Genomic DNA, 27,501 nt, shown 5'->3' with positions numbered 1-27,501 from the left:
CTCTTTTTTTTTTTTTTTTACTTAGTTTTGTTCTTCAGCATTACCATATTATATCATCTGTGAACACCATTTAATCTCTTCACTCAAAATACTTCAATTTTTGAGATTGAGTTTTTACACACCCTCATTTGTGCAAATAGTTACAGAGCAGTCATCCTCTTCCATCCCAAATCCAGCGAATAGGGGCTCAGTGAAAGTGCTGTTGAACGTGTAAAGGTGACTGAGGGTCCCAGAAGAGATGCGGTAGAAGGACAGCGTGCCACCTGGCCAATCCAGATACACTCCAACCCTACGAGAGTGAGACAGATGTGCTGGTATCTCCACACGCTGGTGGTCGTGCTGAGCGATGTAGTGGTCCTCAGAACAGTACAGACTCCAGGACTGGTCTGTGTAACCAAACCCACACAAATGAGAGCTTGCCCTTCGACGGATCCCTCTCATTGCCACAGCAATATCAACCCATCGTCCTCGCCACTCTACCTCCCAGTAGTGCCGCTGCTTAAGGCCTTGGTGACACAGCACTTGAGACACACTCTCGAACCTCTCGGGATGGTCTGGGTACTGCTGTCGCTCCCTGACCCACGTCACCTGCTTTCCACCATCGTACAGGAAGAGAGATCTGGCAGCTGTGTTGGTGTCCAACGTCAGCATACACGCATCTGTGCAAGACACATTGTCATGAAATCATTCTATTAATTATATAATACTCCCTTTAAATTAAGGCAAAAGCTCTGTGTCTAATCTAAAAAAAAAAACATCACCATACAAAACAGTCATAGTCATAGACCAAAAAAGGAAAGAATAAAGGAAACAAGCACAAGAAGAAACAAAATGGGGTTGATAATGAAAAGGTGGGTGAGATTTTAATTACATTTTGTTCCACACAATGATCAGATCAAAAGGCTTTAGGCTATGACATCTACCTCCTGCCATATGGTGAACAAATGACACTACAACATGTTGTTAGATCAGACACAAGTGAAAAGGCTGAAGTAAAGCAAGCACATATACAAGATGTCACATCTATATATGCACAGAAACACAACTGAAAGAAATAATGAAAAAAAAAAAAGCAACTTAACATTTCCGGCTCAAATGTTTTGCCTTGTTAATTTAGGATTCCTTTCCTTATACATTTTTTAAAAAAGTCAAGGCTTGGCATAAACTTTGATTCATCAGGTGTACGGTTTTTTTTTTAATACATATCAAATATATATAAAATTAAATGAAGAAAAGATTGTAGAAATTCACTTACAGTTCTTCAGAGTCGATTTCAAGTAGCACTCGGCATTATGGTCCACACTGCAGTGTTGGGGGATGTACAGATGATATTAATCATTGGTTGACACACTGATATGTGATGAAATGGATAGTCATTTTTTATGGCTTTTGTATTAATGTAATTAATAACTGATTTTTGTAACCAATGTGTTATACATTATATATGTATACAAAATGTGTGTGTTTGACCTTGTTTCACATTGCTTTTTTTATTTATTGTACTTCCCATTTACTGCAGTGTATTGTGCATGGTCAGCATTAGCTCATGTGCCTCTGCTTTGAATTGCCAGATAAGTGTGTGGCAATAAAACAGCTCAATAAAGGGAACTTGAAGATTTGAAACTATAAACCACAAGACATGCATTGCATGTTCAAAGAAATACCCATTTTAACAAGCCATGTTGTATAATGATGTTTTCCACTTTCTTTATTTTCAAAATCTTTTTTAATATATTCTTTCTGGATTTTTGCTCTTTGCATTTTTGATACTGAAGAACTGATGGTACCATAACAGATTCAAACCAAAGAAACATTGAGCGTCAACTTATTCACAGGGATGTCGCAGAACCATTTCAAAATCTCTGTGATGAATTCTTTTACCTGAGTTTTTCCAGTTTACAGAGTGGATTGTCCTGATGAGCAGAGATCACCTTCACTCCAGAATCCTGCAGGTAGTTGTAGCTGAGGTCTAGCAGCCTCAGGTGGGAAGGGTTGGAGTTCAATGCTGAAGCCAAATAAGTGCAGCCTTTCTCTGTCACTCCGCAGAATGACAACCTGGGTGGAGGAAGAGTATTCACATTTCATCCAAAAACACATTATTCACCTCTTTGTAATTTGTAAAGATACAGTCTACGCATTTCATAAAAAGTTTACATAAATAACATTAAAATCTCTTCCAACTTCCAATCTCTGGAGTTTTTTTCTCCAGAGATTTATTTTAAAAATTCTCATGATTATCGTAATTCCTCCAATCCAATCCTAATTACTATTGAACTTGGTAAAAATTAGAAATGATTAAGGAAGTAAAGGTTATGCTTCTCCAAATGCAAGACTAACAAACCTTAATGTCTCAAGTTTACAGTCCAGACTTGCCAATCCAGCAGAGAGCTCCTTCACCTCTGAATCCTGCAGGTCATTTCCACTCAGCTCAAGCTCTTTCAGCTGAGAGGTGTCAGAGCTGAGTGCTGCGGCCAAATCAGCACTGCATTTCTGGAGACTGCATTCATTTAACCTGCAGGTGAGACAAATACATTTGTTCCAATAGGTTGTGTGCTATATTAACTGGTGACACTAGCAAATGTTTAAAGTGATAGGCTGAACTGTGTGACCTGACCTTAATGTCTTCAGTTCACAGTGTGGACTACTCAATTGCGCAGAGAGAAGATGTATGCCTGGTCCTTGCAGGTTGTTTCCACTCAGGTCCAGCTCTCTAAGGTGAGTAGAGTCAGAGCTAAGAGCTGCGCCAATCTGGTCACAACATGTATGCGTTAGGCCACACCAGCAGAGCCTGACAGGTGAAGGAACATTTCAAGTTACAACACATTACATTTGACAAAATGAAGATGAACATATCAATAGTTTCTATTAAAAGAATCCACAAATATTATATATGGTTACAAATTATTGGTAAAAAATTATGTTGTGGTTATTTTGTGTATTCCAAATTAGACATATTAGATTAGGCTGTTCGTATAAACAGTTGTCTATTTACATATTTAGCAGTTACCATTAGCATTAGCATTTATTTTGGAGTGGTGTTTCTGTCTACATGGTGAATGGAAGTACAACATTAATGGCCTTTCTTTCTTGCTTTTTTGGTCTCCAGCAGCTCCTAAGTAAAATATCTTTCTTTTTAGCCACTTAATACTATATTATGATTATCAGCTAATTGTTAACTTTGACTATTTGCTGTTTGGTGCTGGTCAGATAGTGTATAGTGAGTTTATTAGAGCTATTCTTTAAATGAAAATTGCTGCCTGCTGCTTTTGAAAATGAAGTTGATAAAACTAGTAGTAAGTAAAGAAAGTAAAGATCTTTTTCGTTCCAGTGTTAATCAAAACAAGAGTGCAGCTTTAAAACAGTATACCAAAATTATTTACTTTAATATTATCAAATGTGTACTATGAAAGGGTGCTGGTGGTGTCAGTTTTTACCCACATGTTTATTGTATGCTTGAGTCTCACTACACCCATTATTTCCATTTTCAGAAGCAGCAGAATGGCCAGCTATTTTCAGCAAACTAGCTCTAATAAACCAACTGAATGTAGAATGGAAGACATTCACATTTAGCAACTAGCTGTGGAATAAAATCAATCACCAAACAGTCCAGATAGTCCTTGCAGGAGTTAATAGAGCTAACTGGCCAGAGAATAAAGGACTTCAGTTAAGTGGCCAGAAACATAACTCCAGCAGGATCAAAATGTTGCTTTATTTATGTCTGCTATATGACTGCTATATGTTTAACTTAATAAGGTGATAATATCAAAAAGTGATATTAAGTATAGTAATTATAATATATGGACTTCAGTACAGCACATTTTTGAGTGGCAGTTATGTATTAACATTTAAACCATGAGGTTGCCACAACTGACAGGTGCTATATACTCTTGCTCTCATGGTATAGACAGGACAACCTCAGTCAGGGTCATTGGTTCAGAGAATGCACTGACCTGAGTGTTTCCAGTCTACAGTGTGAACTCCTTAGTCCAGCAGCGAGCACAAATACACCAGAATCCTTCAGGTTGTTGTTACTCAGGTCAAGATTTTTTATGTGAGATGAGCCTGAGCATAAAACTGAAGCCAAATCTTCACAACAAGTCTCATTCAGCTTGCACTGATTCAACCTGTGTAAGAAGAGATCATGCATTAATTATTTTCTACTCAACATGGATTTAAAAAATTGACTATTCCTCAATGTGTAAAGGGATTATGAAATAAAGTAAGTGGAGAGTAAACACAGTATGTCAGCAAGAGTGAGGCCCAACCAAAGTTTTTCCAGTTTGCAGAGTTGGTTGTTCAGTCCAACACAGAGAGCCTTCACTCCTGCTTCCTGGAAGTCATTATCACTCAGGTCCAGTTCTTTGAGTTGGGTAGACTCTGAGCTGAGAGCACCAGCCAGTGCTTCACAGCAGTCTCCTACCAGTTTACACTTCTGTAATCTAAGCAAAGGAAAATGTGCATTTTAATTTCATGTAAATACAAAAAGTAGTGTTGTTTTTACCACTACCATAGTATAACTACAAGAAGCAGGCCTAGTGTCTGCTGTTTTAGTGTTGTATTGTGCAATAGTTTGGGTGGTAAAGGATGGCTAACAAATTGTTACAGACCTTAAACTCTTCAGTTTGCAATAAGGGCTCCCTAATCCAACAGAAAGCAGCTTCACCCCTGAGTCCCTCAGGTTGTTGTCACTCACGTCCAGCTCTGTCAGGTGAGAAGAGGTCGAGCTCAGTGCAGAGGCCAAGTCTTTGCAGCAGTTGTCAGTGAGGTTGCAGCGATTTAGCCTAGGAAAAACAACACATACAAATGTCCAGTTCATCAAAGGATGAAAAAGTGAGCAATAAATACAAGAATAGCTGCAGTAATATGCAGGAACTGAATTTTGGTTTGGAGTGCAACTTAAACCAACTAAGAGGAACATTGTGTTAGCATGTGGGTAAACTCACAGAGCACGTGTAGCAGAAGTGATGACAGTCAGCAGCTTCACTACCCCTTGATCTGATCTTATATACTTCTTCAAGTCAAACTCCTCTGTTGCCTCAGATGTCATCAGTTCAAATGTGAGTGCAGACCACTGGACTGGTGACAGATTTTTGGCAACAAGCCTTCCAGAACTCACAAGTTTCTGGATCTCCTGCACCAAAGACTCCTCTTTGAGCTCACTCAGGCAGTGGAACAGATTGAGCTTGGCCTCTGGTTCCTCTTTGATCTTCTCCTTGATAAACTGAATGGTTTTTAACACATCTTCATCCCTCCTCTCATCTCCATCTGTTTCCAAGTGCAGTAGTCTAGCAAGGAGATCCTGATTGGACTTCAGCGACAGTCCCAGGAGAAAGCGAAGAAAGAGGTCCCAGCGGCCGTCCCGATTCTCCAAGGCTTTTTCAATGGCAGTCTTGTGAAAAGTGAACATAGATTTGGGGAGCAATCTTGTAGACACCCTTTTCAGGTATCCAAGAAGAACATTTTCCTTCCTTTGTGTGTAGGAGTGGTGGACGTATACAGCTGCCAGAAACTCCTGTATGGTCAAATGTACAAAGCTGAAAACTTCCCTTCTTCTTCTCCCCTCCATAATGAAGACCTCTGTGCAAACGCCTGAGTAGATGGTCGCCTCCTTCACATCCATACCACACTCTTTCAAGTCAGCCTCGTAGAAGATCAGGTTGCCTTTCTCTAGCTGACGGAACGCCAGCTCTGCTAGCTTCAAAACAACATTGCTGCTTTCCATCGGATAGTGCCCTTCTATCATCCTGTCCATCTGGCAGAGAAGGAGATGTGCATACATCTCAGTCAAGGTGTTGGGCATGGCTCCTGTCATGTTGTCACGCAACATTTTCTTCATCACCCTGACTGTGATCCAGCAGAAAACTGGTATTTGACACATGATGTAGAGGCTTCTTGATGACTTGACATGATTGATGATCTTAGTGGCGAGGTTATCATCACACAAGCGCCTCTTGAAATATTCCTCCCTTTGTTCATTAACAAACCCCCTCACCTCCGTCCACTGATGGATGTACTTTCGTGGGATACGGCTGGCTGCAGCAGGTCGAGAAGTGATCCAAATGAGAGCGTTGCCCAGCAGATCCCCTGTTATTAGGTTTGTGATCAACACATCAAGTGAAGCTGGCTCTGTCTCATCTCTCACAACCTTGTTGTGCTTGAAATTCAAGGGGAGGAGAGTCTCATCTAGGCCATCAAAGATGAACAGGACTTTGCATTCTGTTCCCAGTGTCTCAAGAGGTTTCATCTCAGGGAAGAATTGATGGAGCAGCTGTATCAGACTGCAGTCCTTCTCGCCTATGTTGGGATTCAGTTCGCGGAAAGGAAATGGGAAGAGGAAGGTAATGTCCTGATTTTCTTCCCCTTCTGCCCAACTCAGCGTATACTTCTGTGCACAGACAGTTTTACCCATTCCAGGTATACCCTGGGTAAGCACAGTTCTAATGTGCTTCTCTTGGTTAAGGCGTGGTTTGAAAATGTCACTTGCTTCAATGGAGGTTTCCTTTGTTGTTACATGCCCAGACCTTTGTTGTCTGACCTCATGTTCCTCACTGAAGCTTCCCCATGCTCCTTCAATCAAATGCAGCTTAGTGTAGATTTTTTTCAGATAGATGATGTCCCCTTCATCTGCATTCCCTTCATAAAAGTTTTGGTGCTTTTCCCTCAGAGTGGATTTCAATTTTTTTCGGATTTCACGGCGGTCAATTTCTGTTCAAAAAATAAATTGAAAATCTTAATTCAGTTTCAGATTTGTATAGTTAAACCCTCTTGTATATGTACATAGATATGAATTTGAACTTTATTAACATGACTGTGTGTTTGTGTCAGTTATCTTTTTTATCGACTTACTTTTGCCTGCTTGAGTTCTCGGAACTGATAATGAAACAAAGAGGAGAGATAGCTGTTACATAACAAGATTATTTTGCCCAACAGACTGACAAAACCATCAAATGTTGTACTTTTTAAATGTGTTACCTTCATCATACTTGCTCATTAGTATTTCAGCCCATAGTTTGAGTTTCATCCTGGTCAGTATGTCCACTGCGACAGTAATAGCACCGTCGTAGCCATATGTCTGCACCAAAAGATCCACTGTACCTGGCCTATCTCTGCCATCAACCCGAGACTTTGGAGTATGAGGTAATCCTTCGAGAACATTATTGTAAAGAAACCACTGGAAAGTCCTCAGGTCTTTATCAACCAGTTCCTCCAAAGTGGCCAAGAGAATCTCCGGGACACAAGCCATATCTGTTCTCTGAGTTAGTCATGTTTCATTCTCTCCTTTTGTTTTGCGTCCATTTCTCAGCAGAAGCAAGCGTCAAATGCAGCAACAGTTTCAGTTTTGATCTGACTGAAGCAGTTGTCATCTCACCCATCAGTTCCTGTTGATCCATTCAATGATTAACTACGTAATGAGTACAGAAAGCACAGTCATTGGACACTACTGTTTTACAGTAAATACATTATTCGTGCTTCTCAGCCTTCTACAAGAGTGCATTTGTTTACATGCCATACATGTTAAAACAAGTTGAACAAGTCCAGACAAGTGGATGGTAAGTGGGAATGTGGGCAGCTTATGTAATTATAAAATGGTTCATAAGTCACTATTATTAGTTTCATTTTGTGTCATTAAGGTTCTTGTTTTGGCAACTAGTCAAAACAGAGTAAAGCAGAAAGAAACCATGTGTCTTCCAATCCCTCAAATGAAGCAGACAGGGGTATGACACTTCTAGAATGTTTGAATGTACTTTGACAGTTTGCTAATGTTGAACTGTAGACCACAGAATTATTGGCATTATGTTTCCAAAGCTTAGTGCTGACTGTTAACAGTGCAATAATTTAGAATAAAAAAACATCCCCTATTTAGCATTTATAGGCAATATATGAGCAGTTAGCACATTTTTTATTACACACTAAATTGTAAGCAGATATACGTTTTTATTAATGTAATATAACAAAACACAGTTAGTAATAATATAACATTTCTTCAAAAAAGACATAATTTCTGACAAGTACTGTGCAAATGATAAACATTTGAAAATGTCCTTATAACAGCTGATGAATACATTGTAATGTGCAAAAGAAACCTTTTATTTACTGCTGTTAACAGGTCTATACAACAATATATAGACAGCTGTTGTAGGGTTCATGTAAAAAGAAAAAACAGTTTAGTAACACATTAGATTTAAGCAGTTATGAGGTATGTAAAAATCATTTATTTTGATATGTACTTATATCATCTTATAGGTTTAAACACACATCCAGTTATTTAACACAGTTTAATCAGAAACTCTTACAAAGATATATGACCATATCATATCATATTCCTAGAGTAGGTTTCAGTGATTAATGGTAACATGTTTGAGCTCCTTATTTGATACAGCCATGTTAAACTCAGTTAATTTAATTTGACATAATTCTGCTTGTGCACAACTGAAGAGACTAACCGTATACATTATACATTCATTAAGTACATGAGTGTTAGTGTGTTCCTGGTGTTTCAGACCCAGACAGGTCATTATGTGACTGGTCATCTGAGCCATCATACTTCATCAGCTACATGCATGTGCGTGACAAAACAGCTTTTTACTATCACCAATCAATTCATTTGTTAGACTATATAAGATTTACAAATGTAATAATATATTACTTGAAGGGTAAAGAATTTCATGATACAGATCATATGTGAAAGTTTGTCTGAAAATGACTTAAAAAAACTAAAGGACTAAAGTGCATCAATTGTTTTGAATTTGTTGCTGTTGTATTATTGAATGAAATGATCATACAAATAAAACTCTACACCCATCCTGATGAACACTGGAACACACTAAGTTATAAAAACATCCTCCCTTCAGCTAGGAGAGAAACCAAGTCACAGGTGGGAAGAGAAAAACTGATGTGCTAGTACCAAATTAATCATCTCCCTTCACACTGACAACCCAGATCTTGTTTGCTCTGAAAACTGTGGCCTATTGTATGTGGTCCAACAGTGAAAGCAGACTTCTCTCCTTCTGCTGCCTTGGAGGGTCTACGAGGATCAAGTGATGCAAATTTTTTGTGCCCAGGCAGGAGGCTTCCTATCATAGTCAATATTCACCCCCCTCCCTTTCTGCTCCTTTTCACTACATGCATTAGATCCATCTAATTGCTCCAACCCAAATGCATCAGAATATGGTTTCTCCAGAATTTTGAGGACCCTGTTGACCTGCAAGCCAATGTACAGAGAAGATGGTTACTACCAACTCTTAAGAAGGAAAATAAAAAATACTAAGAAATAAACAGAAATATGGTTAAATTACATAAAACAGAATTCAAAACACATACAAATCCAAAAAGTATTACTTTTCACAAACTTCATTGAGATAATTAAGTCTATTACAGGAGCTGCCGGTCTGTGTATCTATACCACGGATGGACATTTGTTTCCACCTAGTGGTACTCATTGACTCAATTCATTGACTTGAGACAACAATGCAATAAACTGACAATGTCTCTAAAAGAGGTATTAGAGGCATACCATGAAGTATTCTATGATACTGTATTTTATAGCAATCTTTTAAATAAAGAAAGCTTTCATTAACATCAGAAGAAATATAAAAATATTCAGAGATTTGGAATTTGAAATTCGGGGAAAAAAAACTATATGTATGGCTGTCAAAAACCAATCTTTCCAAACACAGTACAACAATCTTTCCAGATAACACAAGATAAGTAGCACGTCCATCTTGGTTCCAAGTTCTTCCTGGTTCTTGAAGCCATGTGCTGTTTTTATTTACAGGGACACCCCTGTAACAGCGTTGTTGAAAATACTAAATTCAGAAGGATGACACTGACGCAGGAAGTAAGGTTAGCAATACCCAGTCAGCAGCATTTTAGTGTAAAATTCATCCTCTTTCAGTACCATCTTAGAAGTTATCCAGTGTATCACTGCTTGTGTTTACTGTTGTTTATGTTGCATAAGACACAATTTGGTGGGATATTATCTTTAATATTTGAAATAACTGGGGGGAGGATAGAACCCTGTGGTACACTAGTGAACTAGTGTAGACCAGCAGCTGCTTTAATAGACGTGGGTGTAGCAATAGTAATTTTGACAAGGAAAGAACACAACTTTGAATGGTCTCCTAACCTCAGAGAAGTCTCCCTTTTCTGCAGCCTTAATTGCATTCTGGGCGATATAGTTGCGTAAGACGAAACGGGGGTTGGTGCTGTTCATCACATTGAGTCTCTCCTTTATGATGAGGGACAAGTCACTTGTTCCATCACATTCCCTGGTTAAACGCCTCCTGGTATTGTGGCAAAAGAAAAAATCACAAAAAGAGTATTTCCTATGTAAAACCAAACCAATGAGATGTAAGCCTAGGTCTAATGAAACTGCACAGTCAGGGAATTATTTTCTGTGGGTTCTCTGCAACAAGTGATGTCTAAGAAGTAGCCTTTTGATTCATTATTAATATAAAACATTTGATTAGTGTAGCTTTAAATGGCAACCAGCAACAGGATGTAAGCGTGTTCCTTTCTTTGAAACTGGATTGACAAATGTAGGAATAGGGTCAGTTCTTATGCATTATGTAAATATATTAATTATATAATCATTACATAAAAGTAAGCTTTGGCCTTAAACCAAGAAATAAGTCCAATTTGACACCTTTTTTTTTTTTTATCCTTGTTTTTAGTTTTTCTCTTTTTACCTGTATCGGCTAGCCCAGCGAATCCAGTCATCACGCTGCTTTTCCTTAAGCTCATCCTGATCCGTCTCCAGCAGCTCCTTTAGTCCAGACATTAGTTGCAGCTGCTTGGACACACCTGGCCTGTCTGCCACAATGCCAAACATGACTGGGTTGGTTTGTGCCATGGACAAAATCATCGCCAACTCACTAGAAACAAGGAAGATAATATGATGAGTGGGGAAAAGGAAAAATATTGTCCATAAATCTAGCTCTAAAGTAGCTCCATGTGCTGTTCTATGTATGACTGACTCATTTGCCTGCATCTTTTTAGATACAACAAAACAAATTTAACTTACATATTTTCTTGGTAAGATTTTTCCCCAAAATGCTTGCATATAAAAGAAAAAACTGATTAGATGGTGAAAGACATATGCTCAGGTACAACTAAATGTACATTCATTGGGAGTATATGGTGGTTCAGCTAGATACTTTATGTTGTCATTATAGCTACACTATAAAAAAAGAAAACATATACCCAACCACCATACACCCCCTCACCGGTCCTCCATAGTTGGCTTATTAGCCACCTTTAGCTCCTCAATAGAGGCACACTGCTCTAGGATGAGATCCACAACTGGCTCAACTGTGGCCCTTTCAATGTCACCCTCTTCAGGCCAGGGCACACGGCTCAGCAGGTGAAAGGAGTTGGTGTAATCTGCACCTGAAAAAAACAAAAAAACAAGATGAAGATGAATATACTTTTATATATTGTTCCCTGACATCTCTAGTTATATTCCATAATTCTTTGTACCAGTATTGTGCATGAGATGCAGCAAGTCTGAGATGAGCTCTCTGTCCTCTGCTTCTTCTTTCCTCACAAGGCCAAGCTTCTTCCTCATGATACACAGGTAGAAGGTTTCATACGTAGGCATAAATTCATCCAAGATAGCTCCAGCCTTGGCTGCATCCAGCTCAGAGCCCAATGCCTCTGCCAGGCGAGCCAGGTTCCAGCGACACATGGACGGCTGGGCTTGGTATGAGTATCGTCCTCTTTTGTCTGAGGCGTTGCAAACAAAATCTGGATCAAATCTGACAGAAGATGGACAGTTTTCATGTAGAATATGATGCGCCACATTATATTAAATGCTGTTCTTATGTAAATGTATTATTTTCTTATTAGCCACTGAATGTCAAAACAGATTATAATCTTACTTTTAGAAATGTGTTACTGATAAAATAAAATAATATATATAGTAATAAATAAAAATATCTATATATATAGATATATATAGATATATATCTACTTCTTGCTTGTGCTTTCAGCAGCCTACCTGTCCATGAAACCAAAGGGGCCATAATCCAGAGTCAGACCCAGGATGCTCATGTTGTCTGTGTTTAGTACGCCATGGCAAAACCCAACACACTGCCACTGGGCCACTAGTTTTGCAGTTCGCACCATCACCTGGGTACAAACAAGTCCAATATGATGATCAAAATGCTAAAACAACAACATGAATTAAATCCTAAATTGTGTTTGCCATGTTTAGCAATGACTTAATTACTGAGTCCTACATCCTTACATCCCCTGAGGGAGACATTTACTTTTCTCACCTCTCTGAAAAAAGTCATATTCCTGTTTTTCCTGTTGCTATGACCCTGTTGAATGGAAGGGAAGAAAGTCTCGATTACATAATCCAGCAGCTGAGCGCGAATGTCATGCCGCCCTGCGCTGGGACCCTGCAGGCCTGAGAATCCATCTCGGCCCAGACATATCTCAAAAGATCCAAACCTAAACAATCGGAAGAAAGATGTTTGTTTTTGGAATTGTTTTATATGACTTTTTTACAAGTATAAATCATCATCATGTGTGCACACAGGTTTTTCTGTATGAAATCAGCTTTTCATCTTAGTTGCATTTTAGTTCAACTTTACAGTTTGATCCACATTTTCCAGAGACATCATCATGGCAGAAGTGATGAACTCTGGAAAGACTTGATTACCTGATGAAGGAAGGGGCAAGACGCAGGACAACTGAGCAGCGCTCAGCAATGCGCTGGCCACTGTTCAGTGGATCCCTGCTGACACAGAGGTCAGAGGTCACAAGGGAGGCTGCACGGGTGCTAGGTATCCCTAGGGCGGCCATGGCCTCGCTGCATAAGAACTCCCTGATGCTGGAGCGAAGCACCTTCCTGCCATCACCATCTCTGAGAAAATTGCATTGTATCCATATCTGATTAATCAGTGCATGAGTCAAACAGGTTATAACCTGCTGGTGCTGGAAATACGCTGAATGTTGTTCAACCAATCTTTAAATTATGACTGTTGTTTTGTGTCAGCCAAGTAAGTTAAATAAGCATAAAAAATATACATTTACAGTAGTTTAACTTTAATTGATTTTCTTCCACAAGAAAGCTATAGAAAAAAAACACAAATCTTAACAAAACAAAATGTAACTTACAATATGACAGCGATCCAACTCATATAATTCTGCATGTTCTAAATTGGGCCATAAATTTCGACACATGTGATTTCAGTGAATTGAGGTGATACTGGTCAGTTATGTTGTAAGTCATGAATGAAAAAATGTCTAATTCAAGAGAAAAAAAATCAGCTGGGGAAATTGGTTTCATGGAGTGCTATTGTGAGTTAAGCAATGGGATGCATTTGATGTGTGCCAAGCAGTTAAGCTCATAAGCAGCTCTCCCTGGGTTAAGTGCATTCACATGCCTCTGATGATGAAGGCTTATGGAGAATTTGCTGTGTCACTTGCCCAACGTGTCTTATCCTCATTTGATGATAGAAAATGTATCAAACATTATAAGTAAACTAAACTAAACTAAACTAAACTAAACTAAACTGCACCAACAAATGCCTGAACTGGGGACACATAATCACCTGGAGAAAGGTGTGACTCCAGCACCTTTCACCTGAATCTCCCATCTCCCATGGGTGCCCGATTCTACCTCCCCAAGGTACATCACCGCTCCATCTCCCAGCTGGCCCGCAAACATCCCGAACTGGTGACCGCAATAACAGTGCGCAGCCGGCTGGGAGCCTGGCAGTAGCCGGGAGCCGCTCAAATACTCCGGGCCCAGAGGATCATTCAACACATCCTGCACTCCCAGGTCGAGCAGAGCCAGCGCGGAATGGGACAGAGCCACGAATGTCGGACGCACCAGTGGCTGAAGAGATCGAATTCGGGAGAAACATGCCGCTGGGACGATCCGGGACCCGGGCTCCTCAGAGTCATCCACCGGCAGCTTTTCCAGAGCAGTGTTGTTGAAAGGTAAGCGCTTCAGGGACGAGGACCTGCACTGAGAGGGCTCCATGAGTCCTGGAGCTTAATGCAACCCAGTCCTGAGTCCTGACCAACAACAAGACTGTGTTGTGGCGTCAGTGTGAGTGTGGTACTTACCTACAGTGAGAGACAGTAGCCTATTAGACCCTTTACTCAATTGAAAGTGTCAGTTCCACAATGGAAAAGTACTCATTAGAAATAAAAGCTTTTTAACGTTTTGGTCAAGATGAAGCAAATAGTCTTAACTGTTTTACTGACTTCATGAAGCCTGAACCATCAAATAATTGCCAGAAAATTCTAATTTTGTTTTATTGGACCTTCTGATGAGTAATTTCAAAATTAATGTAATAACACTTTTTTAATGTTGTATCATATTTGATACATCTGGAAGTTTTTGCAGTTTTTTTTATAGATTGTTTTTTAACAAACAAAAACATATGAATACAATGTTGTTTAAAGCCCTTATAGCTCCTTCATAAAGCTCATATCACCACCTACTAAACTTTTTATGTATGATGATGATAAATAATGCATGATGAAAGATGTACAGATAAATGACCTTCTATGCCTTTTGTATCACATTTGATACACGCATTTTCAACAGGAATTAATATAATAAAATAAACCTCAAAATATTTAGTAATTCAACACTGAATCTGTGCACTGCATGTCTCTGATCTTATATATCAGGTTTCTCAGGGGGAAAAAAGCTCACACTGATGATGTAGAGCTCTCTGAAACTCATGTATCAATTATGATTCACTTGGCTTTATAGGGTTAACAACAAATCATTTAGCCAATAACCCAATCATATGCCTGTGCTTTGTCTTCATTTATAAAGTAGGCTAAATAATTAATCTAAAAGTAGTCATTCCGAAAGTGCAACATTTCCCTCAGAATGAATGTAGTGGAGTAGAAGTAAAAGTAGCAGAACATGGAATTACTTCAGTAAAACCTACAAAAACATCAAATTTGAAGTAGCTGAATCAGCTTAATTGCCAAGTAAGTGTACACACGCAAGGGGCCTAAATATAATTTTACAATGAAGAATAAGGAAAAATAAATCTGTTGCAATGTCTGTTTTTATGTATTTTGAAGCCCCTGATCACATTAAGGACAAGAGTGAAAACTTTATCTTTATCACGGGGTATTACAGAATGGGATAGTACGGAATGATACGGAATAGAGTAATACAGAAAAAGATATAGGGTAAGCAGCGCTCGGAGTGATGCAAATAATGTCCATTAGGTGGTAGTAATGCAACAAGGAGCATGTTATGTCTCGGGTAATCTAAATAGTGAAGAAGAAGCCTCACAACAAATCAATTCACCATGTAACTGTTTGTTTTGATAATGTTTACGGTTATTTGGAGTTCATCTCTTATGTTAGAGGAGAAGTTTTACAGTGGAATAACTTCCACAGTCTGCCTGTTAGTCTGTGTTATCCAGTAGCCCCTGATACTAGTAAACTGGCTACGTTAGCTAGCTAACCGGCTAAAGGCAGCTAACCGAAGCAAGTCAAACTTTCATCAGCACCAGTGAGAGAAGATGGACTCAGGTGTTTTTACGACCGTTTCCGAAGGTTTGTTTGTTGGGTTAGCAATGATGAATTCATGCTAATTTGTTGGAAAACTTGGAAGTCGGGAATAATTATGTTACAGTTGACTTTTATCGTTGCTTCGACTTAAGCTAAATTAGCTTCATGAGCTACTTTATTGACACATTTTGGGGTTGTATCTGGACGGGTTTTAGTGTGCATCACAAATCATTTTACATGCATATTGTTAATGAATTACGCTTCTCCATGCGTTATTCGTACGAGCATGGCACATATATAGCTGACTTAGTTTTAGGAACATTGTCTGTATTGAACACGCACTCAGTGTTTTCAGTAAGGTTGCATTCAAAACACACCTCTGTTCCTGTGTCGCTAAAAATACAGTTAGCAAAGGAGAGGAAAGATCCTCTTGAGTCGGAATAAGAGATGGGAAATATAGTAATCCTAAAGATCTCCTCCAGAAATGTATAAAATTCTCTATTTTTGACAATCATATGCCTGATATAAAAAATGACATCTTCTTCTCCCTCATTAAAAATTCCAGAATCAATGAAAATGAAAATACTGCTGGCCACAAAATCACCCCTACTTTACTGAAAAGTCCATTTTTGGTGTTGGTGCACTGGACTCTTCAAGTTTCTACCTCATACATAAGTTGAATGTTGGACCGGGATTGACCCCAAACTAGTTGTGATGTCACAAATCTTGCTCATAGGCCCACCCCTTAATATTTGATTTTTAATAAGCTCAGATAAAACGTTCCACTTTCAGCAAATGAATATGAAAACTGACTTCCAGTGTCAAACTCTGCACATGCTTAATTCTGCTTCATGCACAGCGAAGCTCAAACATCCAACTTAAGGAACAAGAAGACAAACATGTTTTCAAGTGAAGGGGCACTTTCATATTCCGTTGCTATAAGCACATAGTGGGGCTTTTATGTCAGAATCATTATACATAATTGTACCATGTGATTAAAAAACAGCAAGTCGGCTGAAAATAATTTCCCTAGTTTAAATTTCCATCCACAGTTTAATTTTCTGATAATAGGGTTGACAACTTGACATATTGACAGATATCCTCTCTTCTCTAGGAAAATGTCAGGTAAGCTTCATTCAACTTTACGTTTCTGTTTTTCAGGCTACCCCTTACCTCTGGCGTCACTGCGCCTCCTGGTCCCACCTTTTCAGCTCATGACAGCTTCTATGTGGCAGGTGCTGAAGAAACACGACGTCATGAACTACTGGGAAGTGGCAGAATTCATCTCTTTAGTGAATGACATGGTCCCAGAGCTGCTGTTGTACAAGCACAGGACGCAACTTAACCTGGGGTTAAGAGCTAGGGTGGGTACCAGTGGAGGACATGAGAAATGTCATCCTCATTCATGAGCTGATTCATAGCTAATGTCAAATGCTGTTATGTAAGATGAAGCAAGGAAACAGTAGATAGTTAGTAAGTTACATTTACAGATAGATAGCTAATGATATATGAACTATAGTGTGAAAACAGTAGTATTTTGGTGCAGTGTTTCTTTTTCTCCTCATCAGTTTATTCTTGAGTTGTGCCGAAGGGAACAGCCTGTGGAACACGACTTCATCTTGTCTCACCTGGACAAGATTAAATCCCGACATCCTTCCCTGGTAGATGTAAGTGTCTACGCTCTGAATGAATTAAGTGTTCAAACTCCAACTGCTCTGTTAAGCCCACATTTTTGTTCATGTAAACATATGCAGCTATCCAGTAGTGAACTTTTGTAATATTGCAGATAAAAGAATCAGAGGAGGAGGAAGTAGTGGTTGACTTTCTGGAGTTAATTCAGACCCTGCTCAAAGATCCTGAAGAGAGAGAAGGCTTTTTCTCAGTGAGTCACAATCATTCAGACCTCGTGGAGCCAAACACTCCTGTTGCGATGCAGCGAAACATTTGTCATGACAGTATTTTATTGTCTTTTTAAAGGAGGTCTTCCCTGCTGAGTATGGACCACAGTATGACAGTGATTTGCAGACGCTGTTTTGGGAGTTCCTCTGCCGACTGGCTCAGCTGTTGCCAGTCCCTGACCTCAAGCAGGTGAGCAGTGTCATTATGACATCTTGATAAAAAGGTAAGAATAAGGTAAAAATGTACTACTAACACTGCGTACCTCTTCGAGCAGGTGAAATTTTGAAATATGAAAACATTCCAGTTAGAGGTTACAGCTACCAAAAACTAAGACCACTAGAGGGAGTAAGTAGCACTTAAATACACTCTAGCCACATTATAGGTTAAGCAGATATGTTTGCCAGTTATCATGACCGGCCTATAAGTATAATATCATAATTGCAGGAAAATAAAATCCTCCCCATGTTGAGGCCATGGGTATTCCTCTCTCCGCTTCATTCTGTGTGTACATAAATCTTGAGCATGTCTATATAATGTAATAGAAACAAGGTACACATAACACACTTATAGTGCAAGACGTGAATCATAAATTAAGTGTAGTATAAGTAATAAACATTGAAAACACAGTGCAGTCAGTCAGTCAGTGTGGGCAGGTGTTGTTATTAAGTATAGAGAAAAGAAGGGGAAAGAGAGGAAGAAGTTGAAAGAAATAAACAGAAAGATAAGGAACAAGAAAAACAAAACGGGGTGGGAGTTGGGCGTCAGGGTGGACAGAATTTTAACATTTTTTCCTCCTGGCCTCTACACTCCTGTCCAGCCACCTAGTCTTATAGTTTGGTTATCTGTCCACCACCCCTTCTCTCTCTCCTCCCCTCCCTCCACATTTATAGTTTTCATTGGAAGCCCTTTAAAAGGATCTCTTATGTTTTAAGACAAACTTTAAAAACTCTGAACCTATCATTTAATGAAGTGCCACTCTCATCTCAAAAGTAGTAACACTTTTTTATTCTGTGTAACCAGACAAAAGAGATATTAAATATTATTAACCAGCAATTTGTGTTTTATAATATTAGCTTATTACATGAAGGCTGTATCATTTTTGATGATATTGGATCTGTGGTGACGTGTGCTGTTATACTTTACCTGCAGACTGTCTCTTGGCTTGGAGCTGAAGGTTCTGTGTTTGAGGAATGTGTGCGTTCGGTCTCTGAACCTACACACCTGAGGACTTTGCTCCAGCACCACAAACACCTCGGCCATTTAGAGCAACATGGTAGGTGTAACCACTGCTACTGTGTTTTTAAGTTTGAAGACAATAGTTAACGCTTTCCCCTTCTTTTTTTTGGCACAGTTCCGCCCTCGAGCATGGGCGACAGCATCCTCTCCTCCCTCTCTGCAGTTCCCGCCAGAAGAATGGCAAACCCGAAAGAAGATCCCAACCAATCACATCCCCTGCAAGACCTCAGTGATGACACACACACCACTATTTCTTTCGTGGATGACGTAGCGATGGAAATCATCACAGTGACGGATTACGCGGAGGTCGAACTAGGCGCGAGCACCGACGTAGAGGTGGTGATGGGAGTAAACTGCTTTGAAGGAACAGACGCGGTGGCTGAAGATTCACTAGTGGTGCTCGCAGAAGAGACGACCAGGGAGGTGGACGTAGGTGAAGCAGGGGAGGAAACAACACAAGAAAAGCCTGTCAGTGGTTTGATAAATATCGTCCATGCAAAAGTTAACAAGGACGACTCTGCAGACTCTCAGTTTCAGACCTCTTTGGGACCTCATGACTGCCCAGACTGTGAGAAGAAATTTAAGTTTGCTTCTGCGCTTACTGCACACAGGGTTATCCACACCGGCGAACGCCCCCACCGATGCAACGAGTGCGGCCGTTGCTTTTCTTTCAGGCAGTCCCTCGACAGACACAGGAACACACACAAGACAGGACGGAAGTACAGTTGCGTGGTCTGCGGGGAGACCTTCCACTCTTTGATGGCCCGCACGGAGCACAAGCAAACGCACATGGAAGACGGTGTTTACACATGCAAGCAGTGCAGAAAAAAATTCAATTGGGAGCTCGCACTCGCAAGGCACCTGAAAACTCACACTGATAACCACACAGACGCAAACAAGACATCAGGGAGCCACGAGCAGGTAAAAGAGGTCGACGCCCTGGCCGAATCTGACCGCCAGGCTCGAGCAGCTGATGATTGTGATCGTGATCCAGAGAATGCAGAGGTAGAGAGCAGCGAGTGTCCCGCCTCAGAGCCTGGAGGCACACTCAATGAAGTCATTTCTCTAGTCAAAGTCCGCACGAGCGGGCGCAAACGCAAACCAACCATGAAGATCCAGGTGATAAATTTGCAGAAGCGCATGACCACTAAGAGAAGGAAGGAGATCAACAGTGCGAGTCCTCCAGCAGCACTGAAGCCTTTGCCTTTCAACTGGTAACATCATCTGGCCTCATTATCACTTAGTAGTTCCTGTCTCACATTAAAACGTTTTAGTTTATTCAGATTTAGTATGCAGTTACCAGGCCAGTGTACACTCTGCAATGCATTTTACTACTTTATACTACATATAGTTTCTTTCATTTTCATTATTTATGTTTCTTTATCTAATTCTTTTAATTGACTTATATTCTCATTCTTATTTTTAATTGCACGCTGGCCTGTTAGTGGAGCCCTTGGAGTATGCCACCATGCATTTCACTGCACACATTGAACGACAGATTCAAATTTCAAATAGTTATGTATGGTGAGACATCCCACAACTCTCTAGCCTCTTTGTGACTTTTCCCTTCTTTTTATTTATTTTTTTATTTTTACAGTGCAGAGCACTCCTATGGGTCACCCATGGACTCATTGAAGGACGGGGATGAAAGTGAGTGTTTCATTTTTAGAAATATAATCTTTTGATTGCTGCCATGCCAGAAAAAGAAAAAAAGGATCAGTGTCATGTTGCGTGATAATGGTCCTTTTTTTCAATACAATTCTGTATTGTCCAAACTAATTGTTTGCAATTTAATTTAAGTCAAGGACATTATTATAATTATTCATTTTGGCCTGTAATTTGCAGTGTTTCTGAAAATTCTTTAGTGGCACTTGCACAAAACAAAGTCCAAACTGCATAAATCATTATGCCCTTTTGTTGATTTCTTGCTCTAGTCTTATAATGGCGTTGATTCTCCATAAGGTTCTGTTGCAGATGGATCATCAAAGGCGTTCTCATGTCCTAATTGCTCCTTCCACCATTCAGAAGAAGCTCAGGTCCAGCAGCACATTGACAAAGTTCACTCTGTTGAGGTAGAGGATGACAAGCCGTCCCTTCAGTGTCTCACAGAAGAGGAGGGACGTTTTAGTTGTCCAGACTGTGAGAAGAGCTTCAAGTTCCAGTCCTTACTAAAAGCCCACCAGCGTATCCACACCGGCGAGCAGCCCTTCCTCTGTTCTCAGTGCGGACGGCGTTTCTCCTTCAAACAATCACTGGAGAGGCACAAGCAGACGCACAAGTCTGGACGCAGGTATGAGTGCTTGATCTGCGGGGAGTTCTTCAAGTCCCTGGTGGCACAGAGGGAGCACAAGAGCACCCACATGGAGAATGGCGAGTACCTGTGTTCTGAGTGTGGCCGGGAATTCGCCTGGAAGTCTGCACTGGTGAGACACCTGAAGACCCACAGCGAGGATGCCAACAAGGTGGAGCGTTCTCACAAATGCCCTCGCTGTGACCTGGGCTTCAGCTGTGTCAGCTACCTCAACAGGCACCTCCAAACTCATCAAGAAGAGCGAATGCACATCTGCAACTGCGGGAAGAGCTTCGCCTACCGGGCAGCTCTCACAGCACACCAACGCATCCACCAAAAAGAGCGGCCACACAGATGCGCGCAGTGCGGCAAGGGATTCCTCTACAAGGGCGGTTTGCTGAGCCACATGAAGATCCACTCAGAAGAAATGCCCTTCATGTGTTCCTACTGCGGCAAGTGTTTCAAGAGGGAACGCAACATGAAGAAGCACGAGCGCTGCCATACCAGGGAAAACGTGTTCAGCTGCTCGCAGTGCGACAAGAGTTTCGTCTATAAGGCGACTTTGATCCGACACGAGCTGACACATTCCGGCGAGAGGCCGTACCTGTGCTCCGACTGCGGGAAGGGTTTCTTTTCCCACGCAGAGCTTCTGAAGCACGAGCGTTTCCACACGGGCCACAAGCCCTTTCAGTGCCCCCACTGTGGCAAGAAATTCACACAGTCTTGCTACCTGACTATTCACCTGCGCTACCACACAGGAGTCCGACCGTACTCCTGCGCTGAGTGTGACAAGAGCTTCCTCAGTGCCAATCGGCTGAAAAGACACCAGCAAACGCACACAGGGGAAAAACCATACATATGTGTGGAATGCGGGAAAGGCTTTAGGCAGTCATATCATCTCAAAATGCATCAAAGAACACATATCATGAAGTTAACATAGACAGTCAATACCTTGAAATATCTGAAACTTTATATTTGGAATTTAAATTGGGATTATTATTTAGATTAGGACAAAAGTAACATAAGATGCATTATAGGTTCATGTTCATGTCCCATTTTCATAGACTGAATGCATTTGATTTCATGGTTGTGTTGTAATTAAACCACACTGAGCAGAACAATGTCTTGATGCATTACAATTCATCAGTTGCCTTTTGGTACTATTAACATCTTGGCTCCGTATATTCAAATAACAAGAAGAAGACAGTTCTACAGAAATCTAGTCTTTATTGAGAAGTGTGGGAATGTTTTACAATTTAACACCGATTTGGAAAAAAAGCTTTAACCTTTTTGTGCCAGAACAAGTTACATATGCTTTTAGGAACAGTGGTTTCATTTTAAACAGTAACAAAAAAAACAAACATCCTGCAGGTTCTGTGGCAGAGACTTTTGTTTCAGGTCAGCAGTAGTACAGACAGGAGCCACTTTGAGTTCTACAGCTGGTTTTAAATCATTGTTGAATATGAGCTTACAGAGGATTTAGTGTTGCATCTTCAGACAGAACCGCCATGAGGAATTCATTGTACATCATTTTGTTTACTGACAGACATCAATTACAGAAAGGACAAATGTGCATCATGTATTGTTTTATTAAACCTTGATGTTGGAAAAGATAAAACTACTAGACAATTAAGGTACTTCTGAATTTACTGTGAACTTCACCTGTAGACATTTCAACAGATGCAAGATTTTCCTGCCCGAGTAGGTGACGCTTCACTCTAACAGAGATTTGCAGACCAGAGTAACCTACACTGCTAGGTGTAGAGTGATGGGACAGTGGTCGCTTCCCATCGCCTTGTTGCGGATCTTGCTGTCGCACAGGCCTGGCAGCAGACCAGAGGACAGCACAAAGTAATCCAGTCGCCAGCCCACGTTCTTTGAGCGGCAGTTCATCATGTAGGTCCAGAAGGTGTAGGCATTGGTCTGCTCGGGGTAGAGCTCGCGAAAGCTGTCGGTGAATCCGGCTGCCAGTAGCTGGCTGAAGCCCTCGCGCTCCTCAGGGGTGAATCCTGCGTTTTTCTTGTTCCCCTTCGGGTTCTTCAGGTCGATCTCCTGGTGTGCCACGTTGAGGTCGCCGCATAACACCAGGGGCTTCTGTTTCTCCAGGTCACACAGGTATTCTCGGAAGTCTATGTCCCAGGTTTTGCGGTAATCTAGGCGCACGAGACCTCGGCTGGAGTTTGGTATATATGCTGTCACCAGGAAGAAGCTGGGGAACTCTGCAGTAATGACACGGCCCTCCTTGTCATGCTCCTCTTTGTCTGGGTAGGAGAGATTCAGCAAAAAATGTAATGTAGATACTTCACAGTCACTCAGACAAAGGTTCCGTTTTAAAATTCTTTAGTATAGCTTTAACGTTAATATAAAAGTAAAGACCATCAATCGAGGCCAAATCACTGTTCACATGTGTAACCACATCAAATATGTACAAACATACTCACAATGCTAACATACTGATATTTAGCAGGTATAATGTTTACTATGTTGCTCATTGTTGAAGCTAATGGGAATGTCATTAGGTGTTTTATTAAGTAAAGTACTGGTGCTTCCAAATGATATTTGATTCGATGACGGTGCTATATGGATGGAGAAGGAACTACCAAATACAAGTCATCCTGAGAGAATCTTAAATGCCTGTAAAGAATTTGACAATCCAATAGTTAGAGATTTTAAACTTGGAATCAGAAATGTTGACCTGATGGTGGCGCCAAAAGTAAAGTCATGGGATCACCACAGTTCTTAGGATCCATTGTTTGGAAACCAGTTCATTGCAGTCAGCCTAATAGTTGTGGAGATATTTTAGTCTAGTGGTGGACTGACCAACTGATGTTACCAGCTCTTGAGTCAAACTACTAGCATAACAAGGTGAGCAACGTGGAGCTGCACTGGGCTAGAAATGTTTGAAAATCAAAAACATATTTTTGCCATTTCCAGGCAGCAGTGAAGGTTCAGACCTCCAATAAATGATCTGACAGCATAAGACAGAACTCACCAATGCCATAGGTCACTTTGAGGGGTTCAGTCTTGCAGAGCATGGCCACACCACTGTAACCATCCTTTTCATCTGACGCGGACCAATACTTGTGCGGGTACTCGGGCATTGAGGTAATGTCGGCGGGCAGGGATTTCTCAGCGCACTTGGTCTCCTGCAGGCATAAAACATCTGGAGCCTCCTCGCGCACCCACTGGAACAGAAGAACACAAGCATTAAAACCGCAGCCTCGTCTTGACGAATAACTTTGCTTTTATTTCTAAAGCTCACTGCAAACTTACATCCAGACCCTTCTTTTTCACCCAGGCCCTCAGCCCGTCAACGTTCCAGGACGTGATCTTCATGTTGGCGTCGCGTCCATCTTTGCTGGTCATCTTGTCAGGAGGGTCATCGTACAGTACTGGGGCCTCTGGCTCCTTAGCCTTCTTCGTCTTCTTTGCAGAAGCTTTAAGGCCATGAATGAAAGTGGCAGATCAGACATGTATTATTTGGTAAAGAGGATATTGGAAAATGTTTTCAGATGTAATGAATGAAGTGAAGAATGCATTAGTGCCTGCTGTAGTACCAGAGCCTGTGTCGTTTTCCCCTTCTGCAACCGCCTCCTCTGCCTTCTTGCCTCTCTTCATGCTTGAACTCGCTCTGACTACAAACACACTTCGCAGACACACAACACGCACACAGGACAGCACACGCGCCGCTGGAAAAAACAGAAAAAGAATTTTAGTGGTCAACGGAAATGGACACAATGGTTCTCAAGAATAAACCGATTTCTTTTAGACTCGCCTTTTTGAAAAGCACTAATTAACATTGAAAACATTGGTTAATGGCTTATATCTGATGTGAAAAGTTATATCTAGTAAAATCTACCAGATGACAAATAATGGATTTTGAGGCAGATACCAATACTTGAAAAAATGTCAGCCAATAGTAAATGCACACTATAACTTTAAGGAGGGGTTCACACTTTTTCAAGTCAGTCTTAAAGCAAAGTCAGTTGCCCATATGAACACTATCATTCCTCTATGGTTTTAGCATTTGCATTTGTCGTAGCATAAGGTTTGGGAAAGCTCAAGGTCCATTTGCAAGCCTTCAAATCATCTGGAAGTCAGCAGTACAGCCTAAAAACCAAGATCTGACTGTAGAACAGCAGTTCAATCAAAGACACAATGGATGTCTCGGAAAGATATGTTGGATCTTTTTGGCTAAAAAAAAAAGAAAGCGAGAAAACAAGGCAGGCCAGAAGCAACCTGGCAGAGAACTGTGATCTCTGACCTGAAGGTGACTAATCTAACTTGGGGCAAGGCACAACATACCGTACAGGACAGGACCAGATGGAAGCAGATAGCTCAGCCTTACGCTCCACAGGGAACGAAGAGGATTAAGTTTAAGTCATCGTTCCTCTTTTTCACAGTGGCCTTTAGAAGATCCAAATGAGTTGAATCAAATAGGTATCTTTTTGAGCCAAATTCCAAATGTCTTTATATAAGCTTCAGATAAACTTTTCAATGTAATCTTGCACATCACTTACATTTAAAAGCTAATATAATAGACAGTATGAACAGGAAGAATGAGGAAACCCTCTCTCAGTGTTCATATAGACATCTGACTGTTTTAAGAATAACAATGAACCTGTCCTTTAAGAATTTTGGTATAACTGTGACCAAGATTCCTATGCTGCAATTACTTATCGGCCAATATATGTGCTGATACCAAAATATCTGCAAGTTATTGTCTGATCCATCTAGCTTCATTTTTTACAGGTAATATTTAGCTAATTATCAAAGTACTATCATCAACATTCACTTGTGCTATCACTCATAGAAACAAATTGGTATTGGTACACAACAGCACTACAGATTTTTACCAAGTTACATTTAAGACTTTAGACATTTTGTGCAATTTAATACCGGTATCACAGTCAAAGTCTGAAAGACATCAATAACCAGGATAAGGCCTAGAATTACAAATTACAATTTCAATTTATTTCACATTTTTGTCATTACTTCCTGGCAGTATTTAATAATCATTCCCATTAATATAACTAATGCCTCATGAATCATGACCTGGATGCAGGTAAGCAGTAGATAAAGAATAGATGGATTAAAAAACCTAATTCATTTCAGATCAGGGGTCTGGAACAATAGAACTGGGGATTTTACAGACAGGTTTTGCTTGAATTCCATTTAAAAAACATTTTATAACTAAATGGGTCCAACCGATACTGGATTTTAGGAACCAATGCTGATAATAGGGAGCAAACAAATTCTGATATCAATATATAGGCCGATAATATTATACAGTACCAGTCAAAAGTTTGGACACACTTTCTCATTGAAGTGAATGGGAAGGTGTGTCCAAACTTTTGACTGGTACTGTATTTATACATATTTTTTTTTTTGCAAAAATCCCTTAGATGTGGTTATCAAACACTTGCAACAAAGATATGCAATCGAGGCTGATATTTTACAGTTTAACAATATACTCTATAAACACAGCGGGGAATTTAATAATTATAATTAGCTATGAATAAAAAAACTGAAACTTGAATTAAGAAGAATTATCAAGTGTTCATTTTGCTGCTTATATAACTTTAAAAACTACAAGATATCGCCACATATCGCACAATGTATTCACTGATACCAATATATCTGTGATAGGTCAATTTCGGTCGATAATATCGGTTGAACCATATATCGGTCGGGTTCCAATAAATGATACTGGTGCCAATGACAGGCTAGAAAAATATTGAGGACCTTTGAAATTGAAATGTAAAACTTCTAAATACTTATAAGAGGAAACATAAATTGATGGTTTTCAAGACACTCTGATGTATTTACGCCCCCAAAAAAGCATTCCGTTTCTAAACGCCTCCGTTTTCTACCTATGCATGTTTTAGAAATGGTGTTGGTCCGCTTGGCAAAGGATAAGTGACTTTTTGGAGGTTTAAAACAAACTCTAACAAAGAAGGGGGAGCACGCTGAGTGTCGAGCAACTCCTTAACGTGGATGAGCACAAAGCCAAACACACCAACTGCAAGTTATCTGACGCTGGGTGCTAAAACAACAACAACAACATGCATACAGAACACAAAAAAAGGCACTACAGCAGAAGCTCTTAATAGGTTTTACACAGTAGCTTTAAAGGCTAGCGTTAGCATAGCTAGCATCTCCGGTGTGACAAAGAGCACGCATGCAGCAGGCGGCCTTCACGGAGGATGTTATGGAGACAAACAGCTAACATAGCTTCCTGTACGGTTTATATGCTTCATCAACCAATGCAAATGCTGTTAAATAACGTTAACTAGCTACAAGTTTCAGAAGAAGGACATGCAAATAACCTTACTTGCACTTTCACAACAGGATGAAACGAGCAGACGAGTGTTCTTCCACAGTCACTCCCCCCAACACACACACACACACACACACACACAACCACACACTTATTCTTACTTGAGTCCATTTTGGGGACATTCCATTGATTTCATTCATTTCCTGCAGATTTTTACCATAACCACTGAGCCCAAAAATCCAGACTTTTACCTATTAAATGACACGGCCTTTGTCCCCAATTGGTCAAATCGATG

At 40.3% G+C, this 27,501-nt stretch overlaps 4 protein-coding genes across 4 annotated transcripts; 1 reads left to right on the top strand and 3 right to left on the bottom strand.

Moving 5' to 3' along the window:
- Window positions 1-114: 114 nt before the first annotated feature.
- On the bottom strand, window positions 115-7,243 carry LOC134004811 (NACHT, LRR and PYD domains-containing protein 3-like). Its single transcript, XM_062444206.1, has 10 exons — window positions 6,955-7,243; window positions 4,944-6,708; window positions 4,608-4,781; window positions 4,266-4,439; window positions 3,951-4,124; window positions 2,615-2,788; window positions 2,342-2,512; window positions 1,882-2,055; window positions 1,256-1,302; window positions 115-659 (listed from the first exon to the last, which is right to left on the bottom strand). The coding sequence occupies exons 1-10, from the start codon at window positions 7,241-7,243 to the stop codon at window positions 115-117; spliced, it is 3,687 nt and encodes a 1,228-aa protein (XP_062300190.1).
- A 1,791-nt stretch (window positions 7,244-9,034) lies between these two features.
- Window positions 9,035-13,966, bottom strand: selenoo2 (selenoprotein O2). The gene is made up of 9 exons (XM_062444205.1): window positions 13,563-13,966; window positions 12,668-12,871; window positions 12,279-12,456; window positions 11,999-12,129; window positions 11,479-11,756; window positions 11,226-11,388; window positions 10,689-10,874; window positions 10,127-10,283; window positions 9,035-9,202 (listed from the first exon to the last, which is right to left on the bottom strand). The coding sequence occupies exons 1-9, from the start codon at window positions 13,676-13,678 to the stop codon at window positions 9,035-9,037; spliced, it is 1,581 nt and encodes a 526-aa protein (XP_062300189.1). The 5' UTR covers window positions 13,679-13,966.
- Window positions 13,967-15,284: 1,318 nt separating this feature from the next.
- Window positions 15,285-22,107, top strand: LOC134004627 (zinc finger protein 132-like). Its single transcript, XM_062443966.1, has 9 exons — window positions 15,285-15,546; window positions 16,663-16,865; window positions 17,070-17,168; window positions 17,288-17,383; window positions 17,479-17,589; window positions 18,550-18,673; window positions 18,752-19,850; window positions 20,234-20,286; window positions 20,599-22,107. The coding sequence occupies exons 1-9, from the start codon at window positions 15,513-15,515 to the stop codon at window positions 21,864-21,866; spliced, it is 3,087 nt and encodes a 1,028-aa protein (XP_062299950.1). The 5' UTR covers window positions 15,285-15,512; the 3' UTR covers window positions 21,867-22,107.
- Window positions 22,108-22,120: 13 nt separating this feature from the next.
- Window positions 22,121-27,332, bottom strand: apex1 (APEX nuclease (multifunctional DNA repair enzyme) 1). Its single transcript, XM_062443967.1, has 5 exons — window positions 27,261-27,332; window positions 24,484-24,615; window positions 24,200-24,363; window positions 23,919-24,111; window positions 22,121-23,187 (listed from the first exon to the last, which is right to left on the bottom strand). The coding sequence occupies exons 2-5, from the start codon at window positions 24,542-24,544 to the stop codon at window positions 22,673-22,675; spliced, it is 933 nt and encodes a 310-aa protein (XP_062299951.1). The 5' UTR covers window positions 24,545-24,615; window positions 27,261-27,332; the 3' UTR covers window positions 22,121-22,672.
- Window positions 27,333-27,501: the final 169 nt, after the last annotated feature.

The sequence above is a fragment of the Scomber scombrus genome, chromosome 22, assembly GCF_963691925.1.
Source record: "Scomber scombrus chromosome 22, fScoSco1.1, whole genome shotgun sequence".
Classification (NCBI taxonomy): domain Eukaryota; kingdom Metazoa; phylum Chordata; class Actinopteri; order Scombriformes; family Scombridae; genus Scomber; species Scomber scombrus.
This window is presented reverse-complemented; position numbering and strand designations above follow the sequence as displayed.

Coding starts and splice junctions, on each gene's coding strand:
- selenoo2 (XM_062444205.1), bottom strand. CDS start 13,678: ATGTTTGCGGGCCAGCTGGGAGATGGAGCGGTGATGTACCTTGGGGAG. Junction 12,130..12,278: donor ATATGACTTTTTTCAGAGAG/GTGAGAAAAGTA, acceptor GTTTGTACCCAG/GTGATGGTGCGAACTGCAAA. Junction 11,389..11,478: donor GCATCTCATGCACAATACTG/GTACAAAGAATT, acceptor TGTTTTTTTCAG/GTGCAGATTACACCAACTCC.
- apex1 (XM_062443967.1), bottom strand. CDS start 24,544: ATGAAGAGAGGCAAGAAGGCAGAGGAGGCGGTTGCAGAAGGGGAAAAC. Junction 24,364..24,483: donor GGAAAACGACACAGGCTCTG/GTACTACAGCAG, acceptor ATGGCCTTAAAG/CTTCTGCAAAGAAGACGAAG. Junction 23,188..23,918: donor CAAAGTGACCTATGGCATTG/GTGAGTTCTGTC, acceptor TCTCCTACCCAG/ACAAAGAGGAGCATGACAAG.
- LOC134004811 (XM_062444206.1), bottom strand. CDS start 7,243: ATGGCTTGTGTCCCGGAGATTCTCTTGGCCACTTTGGAGGAACTGGTT. Junction 4,782..4,943: donor ACTTCTGCTACACGTGCTCT/GTGAGTTTACCC, acceptor TGTTTTTCCTAG/GCTAAATCGCTGCAACCTCA. Junction 2,056..2,341: donor TGTAAACTTGAGACATTAAG/GTTTGTTAGTCT, acceptor TCCTCCACCCAG/GTTGTCATTCTGCGGAGTGA.
- LOC134004627 (XM_062443966.1), top strand. CDS start 15,513: ATGGACTCAGGTGTTTTTACGACCGTTTCCGAAG. Junction 16,866..17,069: donor ACCTGGGGTTAAGAGCTAGG/GTGGGTACCAGT, acceptor TCTCCTCATCAG/TTTATTCTTGAGTTGTGCCG. Junction 17,384..17,478: donor AGAGAGAAGGCTTTTTCTCA/GTGAGTCACAAT, acceptor GTCTTTTTAAAG/GAGGTCTTCCCTGCTGAGTA.